The sequence below is a fragment of the Bombina bombina genome, chromosome 4 (assembly GCF_027579735.1).
Source record: "Bombina bombina isolate aBomBom1 chromosome 4, aBomBom1.pri, whole genome shotgun sequence".
Lineage (NCBI taxonomy): Eukaryota > Metazoa > Chordata > Amphibia > Anura > Bombinatoridae > Bombina > Bombina bombina.
Genome location: NC_069502.1, coordinates 523,631,430 through 523,646,563, shown reverse-complemented (window position 1 = coordinate 523,646,563; position 15,134 = coordinate 523,631,430). Strand labels below are relative to the sequence as shown.

The 15,134-nt window shown below is 37.0% G+C and overlaps 1 protein-coding gene across 1 annotated transcript in view; it reads right to left on the bottom strand.

Moving 5' to 3' along the window:
* Positions 1-15,134, bottom strand: part of LOC128656513 (CD109 antigen-like) — a 212,883-nt gene that overhangs the window by 151,081 nt on the left and 46,668 nt on the right. Inside the window, exons 2-3 of the mRNA XM_053710441.1 lie at positions 11,203-11,363; positions 335-363 (exon numbers count right to left, since the gene is read on the bottom strand). Of these exons, the coding sequence (XP_053566416.1) occupies positions 335-363; positions 11,203-11,363 (190 nt within the window). The remainder of the gene's footprint in view (positions 1-334; positions 364-11,202; positions 11,364-15,134) is intronic.

Here is a 15,134-nt window from a genome sequence, read left to right as displayed (position 1 = left end):
GCTTAATTCTTTCGATATCCTTTGTTGAAGAAATAGCAATGCACATGGGTGAGTCAATCACATGAGGTAACTATGTGCAGCCACCAGTCAGCAGATAATGAGCCAATTTAAATATGCTTTTCAACAAATGGTGTCAAGAGAATGAAGCAAATAAGATCGAAGTAAATTGCAAAGTTGTTTAAAATGTCATGCTTTTTCTAAATAATGAAAGAAATTTGGGGGAATTATGCTATTTTGGAAGTTTTATGTATTAAAATTAAAAACACAACAGAATAACTAGAATAAAAGTCATTGAACATAATTAAAAAGTATTACAAACAGATGTTGTACTTACTGGTGGGAGACTGAGAATGCCAATAGAATCTGAAAAAGGAAAGAATTTATTATGATACCAGTAAAGATCACGTGTCCTTAAATACTGGAATTATGAAATCAAAACTGATTTTGGTTAAGTTAAATCAAAGGGGAATGAGAAAACTAAGAATAACAATTAAAAAAGAAAAAAAAACATTTTTTTCCCCATTAAGGGCTTTAAACCCTTATAACTTTTTTTGTAATGATTTTTATCAGACAGTGTTTATATGAGTGTAACTGTACGTTTACATGTGTTTATGTTGTGTTATTATATTATATTTTCTTCTTCCCCTAACCTTTATGCAAACTCTCAAGTCAAGCTAACCAGACATGTGTTAAATTCGATTGTGCTTGAGCAAACGCTTTTACTTTCAACTTGTAATAAGTGCTCTATTTCCGTCACATGCAAAAAGCACTTATAATCCCCATTCTACAGCCTTTTACTTATTTTCATATTCACACTAAAAGTGCAACTCCTCTCAGAATCAGTTTGCCTGAGTGCACAGACAAAAGAATAATTACAAATTTACCACCAGTTTTTGTAAACTCTCTTTATTATAAAAGTGACAGGACCCTGATATTCTCTATCAATGAACTAACTACACCATTTGAATGCTTGGTGTAAGGAGACTGTTAAAGGGAACATATTTGTGTGTTATTTATATTCTTTTTGTGTGTACAAACTGTTTTGTATAACCAGGTCAACCTGTAGCAATGGCATGGGTAGGGCAATGGGCCCATCATCCAATTATGTTTAAAGCTTTACATTCTTTAAATTGCAAGTTCATGAAGCATTAGAAAAAATGTTCTTTAAACACAAAATATATTTTTCCCAATGCCCTATTAAAGGAACATTAAACATTCCTTGCTTTTGTGTAAAAAGTGTGTTTTTTTCCACGCTCCCTAAAGAGGCAAAAAAGCAAAATCTGGACTGTAATCCAGGTTTTCAAAATGTTGCTAATTGTTGTTTTGGGCATTGCATAATTTTTTGACTAGCAGTTGTGTCTGGTTTTGTCATTTACGTTATTACTTTCACACACTTTAAAAGTATAGCACCCTTCTATGTCTGAGTATTGTTTGGTTTTGCTACATTTGGTACACTTACTGTTGGATCTTATTTGTTTTACATTGGTGTTTATTATGCCCTGCTTCTGTGTATTTATTGCCTGTTTGTCTCCTGGCTCTCAACTCTGGACTGTATTTTAGCTTGTCTCGATTCCTGGCACTTCATTTGTTCAGATTAAACTGTGCCTTGGAATTCTGGACTGTACCTTGACCTTGGTTTGTCTTACCCCTGGTACCTCACTGGATCAATTTAAAACTATGGCTCTGAACTCTGAACTATCTTGACCTTGGCTTGGCTTACTCCTGTTTTTTTTTTTTTTATCTGACAGATACCTGGCTTTGATTCCTGGACTATTTCCTGGCTTGTCTTTTACTTCCCTGGTTTCTGATGATACTCCTGCCTGGTCTTTCCCAGCGGATCAGCTTGACACTGCTACAGCTCTTCAGGTACCTACTTTAATTATCGCTATTTGCCCTTGAGTAAAGTAAAATCATTTCCTTACCTATGCTATTGGGTTCTACCTGTCCTGACACTAACTCCAGGTAGTGTGACAGTGGGACAAGCACAATTTTACAGGCCCATCTCAAACTTTCCTTTCCTAGGGATAGTGCTTGAAAAAGTTGTTGCAACTCAACTGCAAGTATAGCCATCAATAAGCAACATTTATGATGCATTCTAGTCTGGTTTCAAGACAAGGCAAAGTGCTGAAATGGTGCTGCTATGGACACTAAATGATCTCTTAATGACAAAAGAGAGGGGAGCAAGCTCCGTGATAACCTTTACCATTCTATTGCATTTGACACAGTGCAGCATGACATTTTATTAAACTACCTGCAGGATGTCTTTGTAGTGGGTGGTACAGATCTAAGTTGGTTCATATTGCACAGTCAAGGACTAAACTATCTAAAAGAATGAATGGTGCTTGTATTCTTCAACCGGAAGGCACTGTCCAGCTCTGTGAAAGAAGCCTTTTTGCTGGATATTTTTTAACAAACGCTCAAAATCAGCTTCTTGACACAAGCATTTCAGGATTAAAATCTCTAACTTCAAACCATCTTATTTAAATCTACCATTTGTAAAGCACTTTGAATCCAATCAATAGAAAAGTGCTATATATTATTATCATTATTATTATTATTTATTATTATTATTAATAATAATAATAAAAGCAACATGTTTAATGTCCATTTAACCTTATAGAGCTTTATAATGGAAAGTCAGTAGGAAACAAAATAATTAATTATTATACTTTATGAAGCGCCAACATATTCCGCAGCGCTGTCCATGGATACAATTCATTTAGATAAAACAATGATAAAAAACCTTGTAGGAGACGGGACACAATTTACAAACACATACAGGAGGAACTCAGGGCCCTATTCCCGTGGGAACTTACAATCTAGAAAATAATTAAAGCTAGATGTAGTGGGTTTACATATTTTGATAAAAATCAAGCTGTCTATGTTGAGCTGGAAATTAAAAATAAAATATCCTCCCGATTGCATGTTAATTTCGCTAGAAGTAAGCTTTTTGTGCATGTCGGGTAGTGCATGACTTACAAGTTTAAAGTAAAACGTTTTCACCCTAGCACTAACCAGACATGTGCAAATATCCTAACTTAGAATATTGTGAATGTGCTGACGTATAATTTACATAAAACAGAGAATGGTTTCGGGGGCTCTCAGTAAGCTCAAAACGTTAGAGATATGGGTATGATCACATTAATAATGGGGACCTTAATAAGGGTGTTCTCAAATAATTATATATATATATATATATATATATATATATATATATATATATATATATATATATATATATATATATATATATATATATATAATTATATATATTTGGACTCTTTTCCTTTTTGGTAAAAAATTATTGAAGGATAAATCACTCTTTTTTTATCTTTTATTGAAAAATACACCTTTATGTATTTATTCGTGAATGATCTACAGAAGAGCAAAAAATTCAAATGTATATATATATTTGGACTCTTTTCCTTTTTGGAAAAAAAATATTGAAGGATAAATCACTCTTTTTTTATCTTTTATTGAAAAATACACCTTTATGTATTTATTCGTGTTTATTATAAATTTGCATAATGGTTGTTATGTTCTTTATTAGTTTTGAATATATGAAACATTAAATGTGAATTCTAATGTTTATAAATTTTATCTGTACCCAAATAAATATAATGTCACATTGAAACACTTCCGGACTCTCAGTTTAAAGCCTCTATATTTGTGATATGGTTAAACCAGGTACGTTTTTTTGACTAATATATAGTGAAGAGAACTTGAAAATATATGCCAATTTTATAAAAAAAAAACTTTTACTTATTAAAAAACATTACATAAAAATCATAAAATACAAAATTATACAATTAGCAGATTTTTCACTGAAATCTATTGTGACAAATTTGTTCCTTTAAAAACAAACAATTAAACTTTCTTCTAAGAAAACCTTTGATATGCGTAGATATTTAAAATAAATTACTAAGCTTATAACTTTATGCAAGTGTTTTCAATATACATCTGCTTTAAGAAAATGGCTCCTGTGTTTTCTTACTGGACTGATAAGTAAAGGATGGTCTAACGTTACCACCTTTAATTAACCAACAAAAAAAATATTATTTTTAAAGAGAAAGCTGTATAGTCTCTTTTAGCAAATGGTAATTTTGTTGCAATGCCCCTTATTTTGACATATGTAACTTTGCGTGTTATTTTAGAAATGTAAAGTCTCTCCAAATGGCAGGATTACTACAAAGTCTACCAAAGGTACTAATCATATAAAGATCCTTTAAAAAAAAACCCTCCCTAAGGCAAGTCCTAAAAGGCAACTTAAGCATTCAGTAGTTGGCCACTACTAAAGTTTATTGTCAAGGAGAAATATGCATTAGGAGAGACTTTTGTGTAATCGTTACATTTGGAGAGACTTTCCATTTCTAAAATAACACGCAAAGTTACATATGTCAAAATAAGGGGCATTGCAACAAAATTACCATTTGCTAAAAGAGACTATACAGCTTTCTCTTTAAAAATAATATTTTTTTTTGGTTAATTAAAGGTGGTAACATTAGACCATCCTTTACTTATCAGTCCAGTAAGAAAACACAGAAGCCATTTTCTTAAAGCAGAAGTATATTGAAAACACTTGCATAAAGTTTTGTTATTCTTTCCTAAAGAGAAAAAGCCTGCCTCTAGTGTACGCTTAATAACAAAATTGGAATGGCATAAAAGATATATTGAAAAGAAACTGGAATATTTTACTTAGCAATGAAAATGTGGCCCATGCGGTTGAAGAATACACTATCCTTATTGCTAGGAGGGCGCCAAGCTTATGGGACAAACTAGTTAGGAGTCAGTACAGGTCAAAACCATCAGAAAAGAACTGGCTATCCAATTACAGAGTGATAGTACATTTTCCCTGTGGGAATTGTGTAGCATGTAAATTCATGGTAAGAACTAAAAACTTTGCAGTTAGAAGTTGATGGAAAGATCTATAAACTTAAATATTTTATGAACTGTATAACAGAAGACATGGTTTATCTTCTCTACTGTTTGTGCCCCATCTATTATGTTGGGACAACTAAGCGTGCCATCAAGGACAGGATTACTGAGCATAGAGACGATGTAAAGTATAAGGTCCAGACAAACAGTGTAGCAAGGCACTTTGAAAAATTCAATTTAAGCAACATTGACTTTTTGAGATTCTTAGGCATAGACAGAGGGATAATAAATGGTAGAGGAGGGGACTATGAAAATATCCTTCTGCAAAAAGAATGCAGATGGATATCTACTTTCTCTACTCTGACTCACATTGGAATGAATGAGAAATTGGATATGGCATGTTTTCTGTGAAAAAGCAATGTAAAAAAATGTGAAATACTTTCCTAATAATGTAAATATTGTAAATTGTTTATAGATTAAAACTTTCTCTGTGAATGGAACCACAAGACAAAGGCGCCTCCTAGTGTGATACAGTTTGTACAAAATGGATAATAATGTTGTCAAATGAATACTCACAAATGGAGCAGCACCCAATTGTGCTAAGTGTGGCCTACTGGGAATTTGCAGTGTCCCAGCTCACTGTCACAGTGATAGTGCTGGTCTTTCCAATGTCCTCAGTAGGAAAAAATAAGCTCAGACTCTCAAGTAAGATAAAAAATCGCACAATTTAATAATACACATAAAAACAGAGGTCAACCAAATGACTCTGATATTTAAAATAACAGAATGCTACGCGTTTCTCAGACCCCTGTCTGTTTCATCAGGCTTCTGTTAACTAAAAGAGAGTACTGGCTTAAATACAACAAACAAACAACCCCTATCCTCTAATAGTTGACACACCTCCCAGGTTTGTTGATGCATAATTAATCCAATTAATAGTACTGGGAATATGGTCAGCCAATCCCTAACCATCTAAAAACATTTCAAACTCTAGAACACAATATGAGTTGTAAACATTCAATCACAGCTATAAATACCTTAATGGCAATATCATGTCAGCACTATATGTGGTATCACTGGATTTTTAAAACTCTATTTTGAGCCAAAAAAATAAAGTTACATCTTGTATTCCTATTTATTCTTAACAACTATGCATGACACAAATATGTGCTTTATATGTATGTATGTATATATATATATATATATATATATATATATATATATATATATATATATATATACTGTATATATATATATATAAACTGATGTGATCACTATCTTTAAATTAATGACAAAATAAATGTGTACCATATATTAGAATATTTATTACATAAACAATAGTGTTCAGTGTAGTGCCCTCAGATATGGTTAAATATTCTTTAATTAGTCTATTGATGCCCCATGATTTTTCATGAGCAATTGGATTATATATTACCATCATGTCCACAGAGGACACTTCTATAAATACCTTACTGTGCAGTTGGCGATTGATGTTGACGCACTCCGGGAAATAACAAAAAAATATAAAATAGAGGAACGGAATTATTTCTGTACACGTCATTCACTACTTAAGCCAGCTTGTTTATAGATTAAGTATAGATATCTAACTACAAGATGTGCATGCATACTGTGTTAGCAACACAAAGTGCTTTTAAACTTTCAAATTGGGTACAGTGTTGCCTTTTGAGTTCCGAGAATACATAACTTCACCTGTCAAAGGGGCGGAGACAGTGCTCATATATGAATAAGGAAGTGTAAAACTACTCCCTGACGAAGCTCCATCTCACCAATTGATGAGGGGGTGAAACACGCATCGGCATTGGCTGACTGGAACACGTAATGTGGACACTGACGTTGGCTGCATGTTGTGAACACGCTTAGCAGCCCCGAAGGAAAGAGAACCAATATACAACTGCTTGGTTGTTAAATCTTCATCAAGCACCTAGCGGGACACAGGGAAGCAGTGAGTGTGTTCCATGACTGAACAGCGGATACAGTATGTGGTTCAAACACTGACATTCCTGTCTATAAGTTGGAGTAATCCGCTACTAATCACTGATCACACATGGCTCTATAAAGCCCCACCGCTTTAACTGCATGTGTTATCGTGCTGTATCTTGCAGCCATTTGCTTGCCTTGCCCTGCTATCCCTACCTTTGAATCAATTCACACAACACACAGCAGATGGACATACACGTCTATACTAATGTTGCATATACTGCTATGAACTGTATGCTTTAACCCTAGTGTGGCCACACTTTTGTTTTCTTCTCTTGCTGTTTATTTTTTGCATGCTTGCTGCTCATTTACAGTGGGGCAAAAAAGTATTTAGTCAGCCACCAATTGTGCAATTCTCCCACTTAAGAAGATTAGAGAGGCCTGTGATTTTCATCATAGGTATACCTCAACTATGAGAGACAAAATGTGGAAACAAATCCAGACAATCACATTGTCTGATTTGGAAAGAATTTATTTGCATATTATGGTGGAAAATAAGTATTTGGTCACCTACAAACAAGCAAGATTTCTGGCTCTCACAGACCTGTATCTTCTTCTTTAAGAGGCTCCTCTGTCCTCCACTCATTACCTGTATTAATGGCACCTGTTTGAACTTGTTATCAGTATAAAAGACACCTGTCCACAACCTCAAACAGTCACACTCCAAACTCCACTATGGTGAAGACCAAAGAGCTGTCGAAGGACACCAGAAACAAAATTGTAGACCTGCACCAGGCTGGGAAGACTGCATCTGCAATAGGCAAGCAGCTTGGTGTGAAGAAATCAACTGTGGGAGCAATAATTAGAAAATGGAAGACATACAAGACCACTAATAATCTCCCTCGATCTGGGGCTCCACAGAAGATCTCACCCCGTGGGGTCAAAATGATCCCAAGAACGGTGAGCAAACATCCCAGAACCACACGGGGGGACCTGCAGAGAGCTGGGACAAACGTAACAAAGGCTACCATCAGTAACACACTACGCCGCCAGGGACTCAGATCCTGCAGTGCCAGACGTGTCCCCCTGCTTAAGCCAGTACATGTCCAGGCCCATCTGAAGTATGCTAGAGAGCATTTGGATGATCCAGAAGCGGATTGGGAGAATGTCATATGGTCAGATGAAACCAAAGTAGAACTGTTTGGTAGAAACACAACTCGTCGTGTTTGGAGGAGAGAGAATGCTGAGTTGCAACCAAAGAACACCATACCTACTGTGAAGCATGGGGGTGGCAACATCATGCTTTGGGGCTGTTTCTTTGCAAAGGGAACAGGACGACTGATCCGTGTACATGAATGAATGAATGGGGCCATGTATCGTGAGATTTTGAGTGCAAACCTCCTTCCATCAGCAAGGGCATTGAAGATGAAACATGGCTGGGTCTTTCAGCATGACAATGATCCCAAACACACCACCCAGGCAACAAAGGAGTGGCTTCGTAAGAAGCATTTCAAGGCTCTGGAGTGGCCTAGCCAGTCTCCAGATCTCAACCCCATAGAAAACCTTTGGAGGGAGTTGAAAGTCCGTGTTGCCCAGCGACAGCCCCAAAACATCACTGCTCTAGAGGAGATCTGCATGCAAGAATGGGCCAACATAGTCCAGCAACAGTGTGTGACAACCTTGTGAAGACTTACAGAAAACGTTTGACCTCTGTCATTGCCAACAAAGGATATATAACAAAGTATTGAGATGAACTTTTGATATTGACCAAATACGTATTTTCCACCATAATTTGCAAATAAATTCTTTCCAAATCAGACAATGCGATTATATGAATTTGTTTCCACATTTTGTCTCTCATAGTTGAGGTATACCTATGATGAAAATTACAGGCGTCTCTCATCTTCTTAAGTGGGAGAACTTGCACAATTGGTGGCTGACTAAATACTTTTTTGCCCCACTGTATGTGGTTTATGTCTTGATTTGTCCTTGTTCCTTGTTTTATGTGGGGAAAACCATCACTACCTTTCGAGAAAGGATGGCCAACCATAGACATGCTATTAGGGAGGCGATCAAGAAGGGGTCCTCAGACCAGCCAGTGGCACACCACTTTTCCCAGCTAAAACACAGTGTCTCCAGTCTAAGGACTATGATCATAGATCACATACCACCCCTGATTAGAGGTGGAGACCATGGAAGACGTCTATTACAGCTGGAGACAAAATGGATTTATACCCTAGATACGGTTGAACCTAAGGGCCTTAACATCCATTTGGATTATGATCCCTTCATTAGATAAACACTGTTCTTTGAATCCTGCAGCAATTTGACTTGCAGACACTGTCGACCTCTCTGCACTTCCATATTGGCTCAATGTCTATTTCGGTAGTCTGCAGTAATCTGATTGGCTGATGTGGCCAATTCCCGTTGCCTGCTTTCCCACCTTCTATAGAATATATGACCGTATTCTTAGTATCCCTCTCACTTTGCTTTACATATTGCATATATTGTATGCTGACATATGCATATGTTTACTTTTTTGTCCTTTGCGCAAAGTGTTTTTTGTATCATCTACTTTTTTAATTGACGCTACAGCCATTAACAACGGCATACCCGGACTCCCAGCCTGCCATGCACAGTATCACGTATGCTGATTAGCCATGTGCCTGACCCGAATGGATGCACGAGTGAATCCATTTGAAAAAGGTGCCCACCGAAACATCATGGGACTTTTTATCTTTTGAAAGCTAATTTTTATGCAGAATATCCAGTGAGTGCTATTTTTCTATGCAAGACTATATATATATATATATATATATATATATATATATATATATTAGAACCAAGAATTAAAGGATAACTTAGAGTCAGAAAGACTGGCTCAAAGTTTCTTTGGGGTGGTGCTATGTGGGAAGACAAACTAGAGCTGCAGGTCTATCCTGTTTGAAAAAAGAAAAATACCCTTAATATATTCCTAATTGAAATAAATGGAAATGAAAGAAAAAAAATGATTATAACCTGCACTAACAGTATACTAGGAAACTGAGAAACTGAGACTGATAAGACTTTCTTCCTATTTTGGGTCTGGGCACTTACAGAGCAGGATGGAAGCTCTGAGATACCAGTATGCAGGAACACAACAAACCAAATATCCAGCACCTGAAAGTAACAATGTGTGCAAGCTTCAGGAATACTGCACTGTACTCCACACAATATAAAGTCACAAGGAAGAAGCAGTACCAACCAGTAGTTTCCAACAGATTTATTCATGCAGTATGCACAGTGAACAACCAGACCACACAGATCACTGTGCATACTGCATGAATAAATCTGTTGGAAACTATTGGTTGGTGCTGCTTCTTCCTTGTGACTTTATAGCATGCAGGAACACAACAGCCCACAGAGCCAAACACAGCCTACGTTGCCTACCCAGCACTTTTACCCGGAAGCGGTAGAAGGTTTGAAACAGCACTTCCCGCCCTTAATGAAGAAGCCTCCATCCTGCTCTGCAAGTGCCTGGACCCAAAGCAGGAAGAAACAATTTGCATCTTGCCTATATCTGATGCGTCCTCAAAGAATCCCACATTGATGAAACATAGATTGCTGGATTGAAGTTGTAGTGTGGCGACCGATTCCTCTCTCTCCCCGTCTGTGATATACTTACCTCATAGGATTGAGGGCAGCTCTTGTGAGTATTTTATGGAAAGTTTTGGTATGCAGCTTGATATCTACTAGCAACATATGTTTCATTGTGGGACTTTTATAATGGATATGTTGTTTTAAATACAGGAGAGAGAGAGACATACATATAATATACATAAATAAATACATATAAATACATAAATATATATGTAAACACACATATACATATTTAATTCTGACGCGAGCAAAGACACGCAATATATCCCTTATTCCTTGTGTGCAACAGTTAGCACGCCACTTGTAATCTTGTCCTTAGTCTTACTTGTTGCACATCAGGAACACTACACATCATGAACCTGTTAAAAACCTATTTTATTCTATTTTGTTCTGTTTTATGTAAATGCTTTTGTTTAAACAAACAGTATTAGAAAAATATTAAGGAAATTAGTTTCTAAAGCAAAGTAAACTTAGCAGTAATATAGGTTTTCATATTTTCCTATATATTAGAAAGCAGCAAATTAGTGTCTGAAAAAAAACTTTTCAATAAATGAAAAACTTTTTTTTAATGAAACTTAAGGTTGACAGTAATTGGATATTATTATATACTTCTGCTTGCTATATCTAACAGAAAATAATGGCCAACTTCTCTGGGGATTTTTTTATGAACAATAATTATTCAATTGAAATGAAACAAAGTATATTTTACATACTTTTAAATAGAGAAATATATTGACTCTGTATACTCACCATTACGGAAGACACTGCTTACATTTACTAATTGGTTGTCTTGGTTTGAGATAGCTGCAAAAACATTAACTTCTGAATGGTTGCTGCCAAACCAGTGAACAGCAAGTTTTGTGTTAGCAAGAGGAGTAAGATAACTAGGAGCAATAATATAATGTGATGGGCTGTAAAAAAAAGAAAAAAAAAAAACATTTATTAAATAGATATAAAAATGTATGAGATTATAGTATAAAATGTTTAATTATGTGTAGTTAAAAACTTTTCAATATACTTTCATTTCCTGTAATTTAATTCTACTGTTTCTATAAAATAATGGGCACCGCAATGTTTTAACTTGTTTCCCATTATCTATCTTTCCTGCTGGTGACAATTAGTGACAGATGTAAAACCGGACATATATAAAACAGGCAATTAAATGGACTGTCCAAACAAGGCTGTGTGGAACATAATATTATCTAAAAGGGTTTCCACACAGCCTTGTTTGCACATGGCAGCACCAATTACTTTGTAAAAGAAAAGGTACTTGTTAGAAAATAAAGCTTTACAATTATTTTTTTAAAATATTTTAACAACTAATATAATTGGAAAAAAATACATCTACATATTACTCTAAGGGTAATCTTTGCTTTGAATACACCATTATGCCTAGCATATATTTACTTTTTAACATCTTTTTAATTACACTAATTTGTGCATCAGTATTGTGTGTATTTTAGCATAGAAAGTGATACCTAATAGATAACTTACATAACTCTTGGGGGCCCATTTATCAAAGGGCTTGCGGACCTGATCCGACACTGCGGATCAGGTCCGCAAGACCTCGCTAAATGCGGAGAGCAATACGCTCTCCGCATTTAACATTGCACCAGCAGCTCACAAGAGCTGCTGGTGCAACGCCGCCCCCTGCTGACTCGCGGCCAATCATCAACCCGATCGTATTAGATCGGGTTGATTTCCGGCGATTCCCGTCCGCCTGCTCAGACCAGGCGGACAGGGTTATGAAGCAGCGGTCTTTAGACCGCTGCTTCATAAGTTGTGTTTCTGGCGAGCCTGAAGACTCGCCAGAAACACGGCCCTTCAAGCTCCGTACGGAGCTTGATAAATGGGCCTGTTAGTGCAAGATTAATCAAAGGTTCAGTTGCAAGCTTGCATTAGCGAACCTGCAGCTGAAATTTAAGAAACAGTGGTGAACAATGATAAATACGGGCCGCCTATTGCGGGCCACTAGATGCAAAGCCAGGCGGACAGGGGCAAAGAAGGGCACCGCTGTCCGCCTTACTTTGTTAAATCTGACCTTTAATGCCCTAATCTTATTCTATGGTCCACTACAGCATTAAAGAGGTTGTATACTGTAAAATTGGTTTCTTAACGTGTTTCCAGTTACTTTAAATTGCTCTTTTGGGTATATTTTTGTATATTCCCCATGCTCTCTCTCTCTCCCCCCTCTCTTTTGCGTTCTCTCTCTCTTTTGCACTCTCTCCCCCCTCTTTTGCATGCTCTCTCTCCTCCGCTCTTTTGCACTCTCTCTCTCCCCCACTATTTTGCGCTCTCTCCCCCTCTCTTTGCGCTCTCTCTTCCCCTCTCTTTTGCGCTCTCTTTCCCCCTCTGTTTTGCGCTCTTTCTCCCCCTCTCTTTTGCGCACTCTCTTCTCCTCTCTTTTGCGCTCTCTCTCCCCCTCTCTTTTGTGCTCTCTCTCCCCCTCTTTTTGCTCTGTCTCTCTCCCCTTTTTTTGCTCACTCTCTCCATCCCTCTCTTTTGTTCTCTCTCCCCTCTATTTTGCTCTCTCTCCCCCCCCTCTATTTCCCCTCTCTTTTGCTCTGTATCTCTCCCCTCTCTTTTGCTCTCTCTCTCAATCCCTCTCTTTTGCTCTCTCTCACCCCCTCTCTATTACTCTCTCTCCCCCTCTCTTTTGCTCTCTCTCCCCCCTCTCTTTCTCTCTCTCCCCCTCTCTATTGCTCTCTCTCCCTCCTCTCTTTTGTTCTCTCTCCCTCCTCTCTTTTTCTCTCTCTTCCCTCTATTTTGCTCTTTCCCCTCTCTTTTGCTCTCTCTCCCCCCTCTCTTTTGCTCTTTCCCCTCTCTTTTGCTCTGTCTCCATCCCTCTCTTTTGCTCTCTCTCTTCCCATCTCTATTGCTTTCTCTCCCCCCTCTATTGTGCTCTCTCTCCCCCCCATTCTCCCCCTCTCTCTCCCCCCTCTCTTCTTTTGCTCTCTCTTGCCCTCTCTTTTGCTCTCTCTTTCCCCCTCTTATTTTCTCTCTCCCCCTCTATTTTGCTCTCTCTCCCCCTTCTCTTCTGCTCTCTTTAGCTCTTTCCTATCTCTTTTTGTCTCTCCCCTCACTCTTGCGCCAACCGTTCCTGACCACGCCCTCCGCCACACGCAACCACGCCCCCGGCCATGTCTGGTCACGCCCAACCACGCCCACTATCCTGCCCGGTCGCATCCACTTTTGCGCCATAAACAGCATGTCAGGTAAGGCCAGGTGTGTTTGTCCTCTTTCTGTCTCTACTGTGCATGACAGCTTTGGACAAACACACTTGGCCTTTTATATTATAGGATGTTATTTTTAAAAAAATACAAAAAACATTTTTTACAAAGTGAAAAACATTAAATTGTAAAATATTTACATTACACAGTAAAAAAAAATTATACATTTTAAAATATATTTGTATATACATGTGTATATATATATATGTATGTATATTCATAAATAAATACACATGTATATACCGTACATTTATATTTTTACATACATACACATATTTAGACATATACATATTAAATATAACCATTTCCATTCCAATACCTTCTCATATTTCTTTTAACCATTTAAACAAAAATGTAATATTATATGATTAGTTTTATCAGATAGTGTATATATGAAATACAAATTTTATCTTGAAGTTTTTTTATGCTGCTATATCGTGTTCATTATGTGAAAAAGAGACTGCTACATTACAATACAAGGTCTTAAAACCCCCAAAGATTTTGCATGATTTTTCTCCATGCCAGCGAGGTTTTGACTATTAGGCCTTTAGAAAGAACAATGGAAAATGTAATACACTCTGGAAGGTAGAATGGATAATTTGGAATACATTAAAGGGGAGAAAATATTAAAGTGCACTGTCCCTTTAAATCCTAGATTTAATTTGTTGACTTTCTGTAACTTTGTTGTTGGGAAATCAACTGACAGCATGTGTGTAAGAGCAGACTAAGAAAATAGATAGGATCTGTTGATTTCAATATAGTTAAGTGTGATTGGAGTGTTTACCTAGGGGCCGATTTATCATAGTGCGAGCAGACATGATCCGCTGTAGTGAATCATGTCCCCCGTACATCGTTAAATGCTGATTCAGCATTGCACAAGCAGTTCTAGTGAAATGCTTGTAGAATGCCGCCCCCTGCAGATTTGCGAACAATCGGCCGCTACCAGGGGGTGTTAATCAACCCGATTGTATCAGAGGTGGTGGACTAATTAAGGAGCAGCGATCTTAAGACTGCTGCTTCTTAAAGGGATAGTAAACCCCAACATTTTATTTTATGATTCAGATAGAACATACAATTTTAAACAACTTTTCAATTTAATTCTATTCTCAAATTTTCTTCATTCTCTTGTTATCCATTTCTGAAGGGACAGCATTGCACTACTGACAGGAAGTTGAAAATATCTATTTAGCCAATCACAAGAGACAAATGTGTGCAGGCACCAATTAGCAGCAGCTCCCACTAGTGTATGATATGTGCATATTCATTTTTTAACAAGGGATACTAAGAGAACAAAGCACATTTGAAAATAGCAGTAAATTTAAAAGTGTCTTAAAATGACATACGCTATCTGAAGCATGCAAGTTTAATTTTGACTTTTCTATCCCTTTAACTCCTGTTTGTAGGGAGCCTGAAGGCTCGCGCGGAAACTGGTGTTTACAAGGGTTGATAAAT